Source organism: Chiloscyllium plagiosum, unplaced genomic scaffold, assembly GCF_037043375.1.
Source record: "Chiloscyllium plagiosum isolate Xiang-an unplaced genomic scaffold, Cpla_swu_hap1 HiC_scaffold_16, whole genome shotgun sequence".
NCBI classification, from domain to species: Eukaryota; Metazoa; Chordata; class Chondrichthyes; order Orectolobiformes; family Hemiscylliidae; genus Chiloscyllium; species Chiloscyllium plagiosum.
This window is the reverse complement of record NW_028270154.1, coordinates 52,300,763-52,311,384: the sequence shown is the minus strand read 5'-3', so window position 1 is coordinate 52,311,384 and position 10,622 is coordinate 52,300,763. Positions and strand designations below refer to the sequence as shown.

Here is a 10,622-nt window from a genome sequence, read left to right as displayed (position 1 = left end):
GCAAGCAAACTTACATCCAAAGTTATTAATTTTAGGACTTTAGTGCTTACATTTGCATTGGAGACTTGGGAACAAGTGACATTTTCTTTTTGCAAAGTATGTAAGGAGATTATCAGGGAAGTAACATGTACTGACGTTCTCCAAAAAAATGTCACAACACATGAAGATTGTGGACTAAAACGTAACAAGGTTACAAAAAAAATGTTATGATGTCAGAATATAGTTAAGAAAAATCAGTAAACCAGTTAACTCTGTGGTGCAATTAGACAATATATGAAAGCACTCATCAAAACTAGTGCGAAACACAATTCAATGTACTACCTTCTCCACTCATATCCTGCTCAATAGAAAATGCTTCCATGTATAGATTCTAATTTGGGGCTTGGAAGAAAATATAGCATATGAGCTTAATCTATACAAAAAACAGTCGCATTGTGACCAGGATTCAGCATCATCCCCGCAGTTGTGAGATGGTAATGGTGACGACAGCAATTAACACAAACTCCTCTATTTCCTCTCAATGTTCAGAGTCTGTAACACACTTTCTGAAATTAGAACATTAAATTCAGCCATGGAACTTGGTTATGTTGGTATACATCATACATTTATTAGTGAACAACCCTCTCAAATCAGCCACAACAATAAAAAATGATTGCACTACCTGGTAAAGCATAACTAGCAACTTTCATAAAAAAAGTACAAATCTGTTAAAAATTTCGTCTCTGAAACAATTTGGTTTACAGATGTATAATACATTATAACTAGTTATGTTAAATGCTACAACAATATGATTCAAATGGGATGAAAACACAAAATGTTTAGCATCAGAACCATTTCCTATATATATATTAGCAAATTTCAAATACATACATGGCAAAATGAGGTAACTGTAACTGTGCAAGTACCAAAGCAAAAATCTTCCTAACACAGAACACAGGGCCCTGGCCCCTGGCCAATGGGTCTCCTACAGAGTCCACCGTCCCTCAGGTCAGGACTAATTAAAACAGTAAACAATCCACTATCCCACCACATAAATCATTGGTAAACAATTGGTGGCATCTACAGAGCAATCAACAACCACAAATCCTAAATAATTTAGCTGCTTGGAATAATTTTTGCACCACAAAGGCTGTGAGCTTAGGTATGTGTGCAGTACAGTGCATGGCAGTAATAGCTGAGCACAGATTCCCACCCCCACCCACAGCTGGATAGAGCTAGTCATCACCAGTCCAAGCTGGCTGGACACGCATGCATATGTGCACATTAAATATTTTCCCTCCTCTAACCTTTCACTCAAACACATTCACGCACTGTTATTCATGCAAACGATACAGGAAATATTTTGGAAGTGGTTAGGATAGTGTGTGCAAAGGCACACAAGAGAACTAGACCAGTGTATGGTACAAATACAAGAAAACATGGATAGGTACATTCAGACATTACACAGATAACAGACACGCGCACGCACGCGCACACGCACACACTTCTCAAGCATCCTGCTTCGCTCCATCAGTACAGTATGCTGGAGGGTTTATTGGGCAGAGTACCCCATCGTCTTCCACCTACTGTTTCTTTTCGAGCATATGATGAGATCACAACCCCTCAAATTTCGTGTCAATACTTGGAATGATCATACAAACTATAAAATGTTAATACACATCAAAATACACGCAGGTTAAAATCTTTGGAGTTTGGAACACAATGTTAGTACAACACAACTCCATAACTGTTTCTAAGCGAAGATACTAGGTGTTTGCTGAAGTCATCAAATCGCACGGTGCAAACAGAGGTAACAGGACTCCAGATAAGATCCTAGATTGCTGTTGTTCAAGGGGAAGGCTTAAGGTAACACAGATGAGTGGGTGAACATTGTGCTCTCCCACGTCACCTAGGTAACGTCTTCAATATTGTGCTGCGGAAATGGCTTTACTCTAAATCTCGGTGAACTTCAGAAGCATCAGCTCGACAGATAGGACATGTACGATTGGTCTGGATAAAGAAGAAACAAAAACTTACTTTTGCTGTTATGAATGATGCAACAATCACTTAAGATCAACAGCACTATGCAACAGAAGAAATCTGTTAATACTCTTCAGTAGAATGTACTGCTTGATGTCATGCTGTGTGCATAGATATAACTGACTATAAGGCAAGAGACAAGCTAAGGACAATAAAAGGTACACATGATCTAACTTCATAAGCTTAATATGAATTAAAGATGACAAATTGAGTGGGTCACATCACAACAAATGCCTGAACAGAATTAATAGATACAGGTGTTACGTTAAAAAAAAAAATCAGCAAATGAGACAATTCATAAATTTAGAAAAGAATGCTGGTAACCTCGAATATATAAGCTTGAGATCAATACTGGGTTAAAAATAAACAATACACTAGATTATTAAAAGCCTAGGAGATTATGATAAGAAATCACTAGATTTTACAGCTGGATCTAACTTGAAAAGCAGAACCGTTCATAAACAAAATATGGATAAATTAAACTTACTTAGTTTGGAACATAATGTTAACAGTTAAAAATCACAACAGCAGGTTATAGTCCAACAGCAGGTTATTTGGTAGTACGAGCTTTCGAAGTGCCGCTCCTTCGTCAGGTGGTTCACATCAGTCAACCACCTGACAAAGGAGCAGCACTTCGAAAGCTATTGCTTCCAAATAAACCTGTTGGGCTATAACCTGGTGTTGTGAGATTTTTTAACTTTGTCCATCCCAGTCCAACACCGCAACCTCAATGTTAACACAATACAACTCCATAAACATTTCAAAAGGAAAATCATCAAACAGTACAGTGCAAGCAGAGATGCAAACACACTCCAGATGAGAGCCTCGATCGCTGTTAATCAAGGGGAAGGCATGATGAATGAAGAGTATCCTCCCTCATATCACCTAGGCAAGTTTAATTCTGTCTAGACTTTGGTTTGCCTTACTCACAGGGTAGATAAATATGGCTAGTGAAAGGAAGCTTTAAACCTCAGACTGAGGTAGTGAATGCAAAAGGTTATGGGAGTGGCACTGTCATGGAAACACATGATCAATGGAGTATTGGAGGGAGTAGATCTGCAGGAACTCAGAGCACTCAATTCTGATTCAGAAGGTTGTGGTTTGAAGCCCATTTTTGTGCATTATAGAGGAAACTTAGAGGTGCAGTCTTTCAAATGAGACACCAAACCAAGACACTATTGCCTTCTCAGGTGGACATCAGCTTTTTCTTTGTGTGGTACCTTGCTATACACAAATTGATTGCTTGATTTCCCGACAAAACAGGACTTGATTTTAGAAGTATCTTGTTGGCTGTTAAGCAATTGGGTTATCCTGAAAGCACTGTATAATTGCAAGTTATTTTTCTTCTTTCTTTAAATGTATTTTAGGATTACAGACATAGATGGATATAAACCTCTCAAGTATGTCACTGATAATGAATTGAGGGATGGAATTAAATTTCACAGGACAAGGGCATCAATTATCTGGAGCATCTGGACAGCTTTAAATATTGAATAAAATTTGAAGAACTGTCATTTCAGTAAATGCAAAGTTATGAATCTAGAGAGATACAACTAACAAGAGGAGGAGTGCCAAAATTGGAAAGGTGGGGCTGTAGTGATAAGCACTTAAACAGCCAGCAGCGGTGGTGAAAAGCAAAAATAAGACAAAAGAGAAACATGAGCAACATTTAACTGTTGATATTCAGAGAGATTTGGCTTTTGTGACAAAGAGGGTTAGATTGTTAATTATTACTTTCAAACTAAACAAGAGTTACAAGTGCTCAAGTTACAGGCTCATCAGCTCTGTATAGAAAAGGCCATAAAATATTACAAATCAAGAAACTGTAAAACTTCTTAGAAAACCTGAATATTAACTTTTCATTGAAGCCAATGTAAAAGGAAACGATCACCCCATGAAGAACTATACAAAGAATCCTACTGTGTGCAAGCGGGCCATTTGACCCATTCAGTCCACACCGACCCTCCAAATGCTCTGAGCAGCTTCACACCCAGATCCACTCCCTATCCCTGCAACCCTGCTATTCCCATGGCTAATTTGCCTTGCCTACACATCCTTGGACACTATGGCCAATTTAGCATTGCCAATCCACCTGACCTGCATATCCTTAGACTTTGGAAGGAAACTGGAGCACCCGGAGGAAACCCACACAGACACGGGGAGAACATGTAAACTCCACACAGACAGTTGCCAGAGGCTGGAATTGAACCCAGGTCCCTGTGCTATGAGGTAGCAGAGCTAACCAATGAGCCACCACGCTGCCCCATGAATAGGACAGTATTTCAACTTCTACATTGGATGTTTTCTTGCTTGGGTAAATCAAAGAAATGTAACTTTAGTTTTAATAATGCATTCCCATAGGAATCCATACTTCACATAATTGTTTCATTGAAAGTAGTAGGTCTTAGGAATGGAATCACAATGTCACAATATTAATAGCAGGAAGATCCAGGTACGACCCTGATGAGTGTGGGGTAAGCAGACCTCAAATGCATGGAGTTAACACTGACTGCATCAAAAATAATCAGGGTTCCCACTTCAGTGCTCTAGCTAGAAATGACCTGAGTAGAATCAATCAAGGACAGAACAGATCTCCCTTCTTCCCAGAACGCAACACCCTGCGACACTTGTTAAATTCACCTCGAGTCAGTTCTCTTGTACAGGCAGACAGTGTCCTTAACACTACACCACAGAATGAGTCATTGCTTTCAGCAGAGGAAGAGGAAAGCAACAAAAGTTTTTTTTAAAATGAAATGGAAGGTTGTTGAATTGTACATGGCAATAAAAAAATTAACAGTAGCATTTTGATAATAACTGTTAAAAATGATCTGGCTCAATTAACAAAACTGTGCCTGAATTACAGCATGTGTATCTACGTAATAGCAAGATTTTAAAGGAACATTCAGAAATAGAAAACTACAACAGAAATAGGATCCGGAAAAACATGTCTGTAAATCTAAAATAATTATTCACCATTACATACAGTGTGCTTCAGGCACTTAAAGCACAATTATGGTAGCAATTAACATGAAACATACATACTCCATGAAATTGATCAATGTACCTGCCTATGGAACCCTTGTACTGTACACTTATTTTCTGACAAGTAAACTAGCATTCTCCCAAAGAGAATTGCTTGTCCAGCAAAATGCAACAAAACAGCAGTCAATAATCATTCTCTCTCCCCCTCACTAACGTAGAGCAAATAGTTTGAATAGAGTTCCATGGTTGTTTTTCAACTAAACATTATAATGACATGATAAACAACAAGAGAATATCAGTTCCTGAATCTGAGCTGCAACTTTAAATGTACCAACTACTGATAATGTCTAGAATGCAAGGTAGTTGCTCCCTCTTTTATTGATTGGCTGCACAGATTAAGGAATACACAGAATCACAGAGGTCTTTAGGGACAGAAATAGGCCGTTGTGCCTGTGCTGGCTTTTCCCCAGAGTATCATTAGCACCAACCTCCATACCCTTGCACATTATTTTTATCCAAATAATTGTCAAATGTCCTCAAAAGTCTCAGGTGAACCTGCCTTCAACAAGTTTGATACTCAGTCTGAGAGAAAAGGAGAATGATACAAAAACTTCTTTGCTTCGGACTACTGCCCAGAAAACGGTGTTGCATGTCCACTGATGTTCTCACTCAGTATCATCTGCACTTGCTTGAATGAATCATGACTCAAATATCCATACTATTAGTCAACTATAACCATTTGGTAGAGATACTGAAGACAGTGACCAAAACGCTGAAGGAACTGGGTTTCAGCAAATGTCAATATCTTTAGATTAGCAGAGAAAAAAGTCTGTTAATTCTAAAATCATTTCCAATGGAGGTATACAGTTAAGATAATTTGAAGGGACATTTGATAGTTCAGGTAGATCTTTATGTTCAACTTTATTCTGCATACAATTAACAACTGAAATAACTACTCTGCAAGTCCTGCAAATTTATTTTCTAGTGAGGATAATTCATTTCTCCACATCACTGATGAAATCAGTATTTGAACTCTGGACCCATACAGAATGTACTTCTTACCTTCAGCCATTTATCAACACACTTTGCATGGAACTCATGGTTGCAGGGTAAGACTCTAAGTAGCTGCCTTGACTCAAAATCGCTAAAGCACACTACACACCTAGGAAAACAGAACAAATGTGCTATTAAACGTACTTGTATTAAATGTAACAACCGAGTATCACAGTGCATATGTAATCAAATCTTAGCATATGTAATCAGAACTATAACCAAAAGATGATTTTGCAAAGACTTCCTCTCATCTTCATTCTTTTGTTGACATGTATACTCAATTTGGAATACTCATGTTAAGAAATTAAACAGCCTTATGTATACCCACTATTTCATTATTATTGGTCAATCCCTCAAAGGTAAGGCAATTCTTTTTCACAAGTCCAAAGATTGCTGATGAGGTTGATTCTGGATCTACAGATTTTATGATGTGTTTGGCATTTGCTGTCATGTGGGATGTTTGGAATGTATTATTAGTTCAGGTCCTGGCTTGGTCTTTTCACCACTTTCACTTCATTTTTTTTTTGCCATCGAGTCTCAGCAATGCTGGGGTCCTTCCCACTGACTCTAGCTCCACTTGGTTTAGCCCAGGAGTTGATGCCAGTATTACATTTCTTCAGGACATTCTTGAAGCACTCCTTCTGTCCTCTTCTGGTGCTGGGAAAAGATTACATGCTTTGGAACACTGGTAACTGAGACCTGAAATGTTCATCCAACCCAATAAAATTGACGGCAGATAATCACAGCCCCAATGCTTGTGGTGCCTGCTTATGAGAAGACACAGATGTTGGTGCATCCAATATGTGGAATCTTGTACAGGCAGAATGGATGGTGCTTCGAGTTGCCTCCTCTATGTTATACATAGTTCATCCTCATACTCAAAAATAGGGATCTCAATGGTACGGTAGATCATGAACTTGGTATCAGTTGTGATGTCATGATATTCAAACAGCTGTTTCCTCAGGTGACTAAAGGCTGCAGCAGCAGGTTTCAAGTGATGCTAGATTTCACAGCCAACATCAGCCTTCTGTGAAAGATAATGTGCAAGATAATGGAAACATTCCACATTACCCATTAATGCCTCATTAGTGGGGCTGGGATTTACAGCTTTCCATTTGGAGCTTCCCATTTTATAAAACCATTCTTAACGTGTCAGTGCAAAATTATTCCCCCACAACCCCTCACCCCCCAACCCCCATACCTTGGCATTTCCACCTGCAAATCAGCTGAAATTCTGCTCCAAATGAATTGGTATCACAAGCACATTTGTGCTGGTACATTTCTGAAACTGAGGTGGGGCCTACCTCCCTGGGTGTGTTTCTACTGCTGGTGTGTTTCAAGCTGGTAACAATGAGTTGGATTGGATCTCTTGTGCTCCCTTTGAAATGTACCTACCCAAACATTGTAATGGCCTCAGATGACATAAATCAGGGGTTGACAATTTTCAAAGAGGAGGAACAGCATCCAATTACAACAGGGAATTATAACAAACGCAGATGCTTCCATCAGTTTGTGGCATTTTGACATAGGATGCTTTATTATTTTTATTAACATATTACACTGCCATTTCTGTCACTAGCAGAAGATTCAGCTCTGGCACATCTTACACCAGCCATGATTGAAGGTTGGGATCAGGACACACTCCCACAATAGCCAGTTGTACATTCAGGGAAGCACAACAGCCAGCTGCTTTGCTTTGAAAGACTTCGGTGATTCAGTTTTTTTTAAACCTTAAATGATTACATTTAATTTTCTGTTCAGCTGTCAACACAAACCACTGTTTTACTTGTCACAGTACTGATGACAAAGTGGTAACGTTGTTCTGCATTAAGCTGATTTTCAAGTAACCCAGGTCCTTTACTTTCTACACGTGCAGTTATTATTCATAATACTGAAGCAATCATGTAGAAGAAAAAAAAGAGCAGATTAGAACAAACAAGGTATCAGTGCAAGTGTCACTCACAAGGTTTGTTCTGACTGGTGATTTTCAGGATTAAACCTATAGGACGGAAGCTGCTCTATGTCTGCTTTGGTGAGTCCCCGCGGCTTAGCTTCTCCCAATCGTTCGGCCAAGTTTAGCAGTGCCTATAAACATAAAAGGATAATAGCAGCATAAGGAGGAATCACAAGGTTACATTGGTATTTTAGTCTGACATTGTAAATAAATATTGGAAGAGTCTAAGCCTCTCCTCAAATAAAAGCCACTTTGAAAACTGACTTGTTTCTTGATAACAATCTCACGAAGTTTCTCAATGCACGTAAAATGCTGCAATACTGAGGACAATTGTTGTATTACACCTTAGGAAGAATACAGTATCCCTGGAGGGAGCAGAGCAAAGATTTACCAGAATGATATTTGGACTCAATGGATTTAAGCAAGAGGAGGTGGTACACAAGGTAGAATCATGCTCCCTGGAACTTTGAAGGTTAAGGGATTATTTGATTGGAGTCATTTAATATTTTAGGTAGAATTAATACAGTAAACAGAAATAAATAATTCCCATTGTTTGAGGAGTTTGTGTTGGGGAAAGATTCTTAAAAGAGCACACTTTTCAGGAGCAAAATTAAGAAACAGTTCTTCATAAAAAAGATGGAATGCTGTTCAACAAATGTCAATTGATGATCAGCTATCAATTAAATTTGAGATTGGTAGACTGTTGCTCAGCAAAAGGAATTAAAGGATTGATCTTTATTATAAAGATTCTCTTTATCCTCATCAATTGTTGAATGATCAAAGCTAACCACAATTTTAGCTCTATGTTAATATCTGTCCATAATGTACTTGCTTAGTTTCTTTTCCACTATTTTGCAGTCTAGATCTTTAGCCTTTTCTCAGTTAATTTTAAAGGATTTCATTTAGAGCTACTTAACCCTGCTTCTGTTCCTCGCATTTTTACTTGTATCCTTTCTGAAACTTTTACAACCCAAAACATTTAAGTTGCCAATCCATATGCATTAACCAATCAATCAATTACTTCATGCTGCACTCTACATTTCCAGATAATTTCCCTTGCTCTTTTAAAGCATGGAAGATTTAGAATGTGGGGAAACAGATTGTAATATCTTTAAAAGAAAATGTCCATATTTCAGAGGTGGTAGCGCTGGATGTCTTAAAATAAATCCCAGGACCTGCTCAGGTGCACCCTAGAATTCTATGGGAAGCTAGGAAAGTGGTTGCTGGGCCTCTTGCTGAGATATTTGCATCATCGATAGTCACAAGTGAGCTGTCAGGATACTGGAGGTTGGGTAACATGGTGCCACTAAGAAAGGTGATAAGGAAACGCCAGGGAACTATACACCGGTGAGCCTGACATCAGTGGTGGGCAAGCTGTTGGAGGGAATCCTGAGGGACAGGATTTACATGCATTTGGAAAGGCAAGAACTGATTAGGGAAGAGTCAAAATGGCTGTGTGTGGGGGAAATCATGTCTCACGAACATTGATTACGTTTTCTGAAGAAGTAACGAAGAGGATTGATGAGGGCAGAGCGGTGGACGTGATCTATGTGGAGTTTAGATCAGAGCGGTGCTGGAAAAGCACAGATCAGGCAGCAACCGAGGAGCAGGAAAATCGATGTTTCGGGCAAAAGCCCTTCATCAGGAATGATCTCTGTGGACTTCACTAAGACGTTTAACAAGGTTCCTCACGGCAGACTGGTTAGATCTCACTGAATACACGGAGAACTAGCAATTTTGACACAAAGTGTTTGACAGAGCAGAAAAATGGAGTTTGGCAAAGGATTGAGGTAGTTGGAAAGGCAAGAGGTGGTGAATTTGACAGAATTTTGAAACTGAAATTTCAATTATTTATACTATGACCACAACTCTCATACTGAATTTCATTAACCATTCCTTTGCATTCTGAATCAACATAGCATTCTAAACTCTTCAGAGATGGAACTATCCTTCAGTAATCACAAAAACACAAACTAGAAGCTTTGAAACTCACTTGAAAAGGATATTTTTTGCTTAGCACTCCTCTTGAACTGTAAACATCTTTATTGCTCAGAATGGAGTCCTCCATTTCCAAACTTCTTAGTGACAATGTGATGTCAGAATCCCACATGAGCCCATTTCACATGTGCATACGACTGCATTGCTGTTATCCTACATTGCCCAGGTTACAACAGTCTGACAGCTGGCTACCTCATTCAGCAACCTTCCCCTCTACTTTTTGGTTGCTGTATTGTAAGAAGAAATTGTATAAAAATCCGGAATGATTTGAGACCAAGTTGAAACTGGAAATTTAAAATGACTCAAAGTTCAGTTTGTAATGAGTTTGATGTTAGTTCAGTAAAGCTCAGATATGAGAAATAAATACCTCATAATTTTCCACTTCTACATCCTCCACCTCTAGCTCCACACTAATGGCTGGTCCCACTGCAGGAGGCACTGGAAGCATTGATCTGGATTACAGGAAGCAAAAATAATTTAGTCTGATAGATGAAGCAGAGATCAGAACAAATTCTTCATTTCATTTATTACTTCAGAAAATGTGCCAGGTGGGCTCCTCCTGAAAAGCATAATATTTTGCTTATTGTTTAAAGTGCTCAAAGCAAAGGCAGTAAAT

The 10,622-nt window shown here is 38.8% G+C and overlaps 1 protein-coding gene across 5 annotated transcripts in view; it reads right to left on the bottom strand.

The window, feature by feature from the left end:
* Positions 1–582: 582 nt before the first annotated feature.
* The window catches only part of rnf44 (ring finger protein 44), a 150,532-nt gene continuing 140,492 nt past the window's right edge, over positions 583–10,622 (bottom strand). For 4 of the 5 annotated variants that reach the window (XM_043703738.2, XM_043703739.2, XM_043703743.2 and 1 more), the window contains 4 exons: positions 10,374–10,458; positions 8,018–8,139; positions 6,064–6,163; positions 583–1,989 (listed from right to left, as the gene is read on the bottom strand). In XM_043703738.2, coding sequence (XP_043559673.1) covers positions 1,927–1,989; positions 6,064–6,163; positions 8,018–8,139; positions 10,374–10,458 — 370 coding nt within the window. In that variant the 3' untranslated portion in view covers positions 583–1,926. Of the gene's footprint in view, positions 1,990–6,063; positions 6,164–8,011; positions 8,140–10,001; positions 10,234–10,373; positions 10,459–10,622 lie in introns of those variants that run through there. The other variant, XR_006313614.2, reaches the window with a different exon arrangement.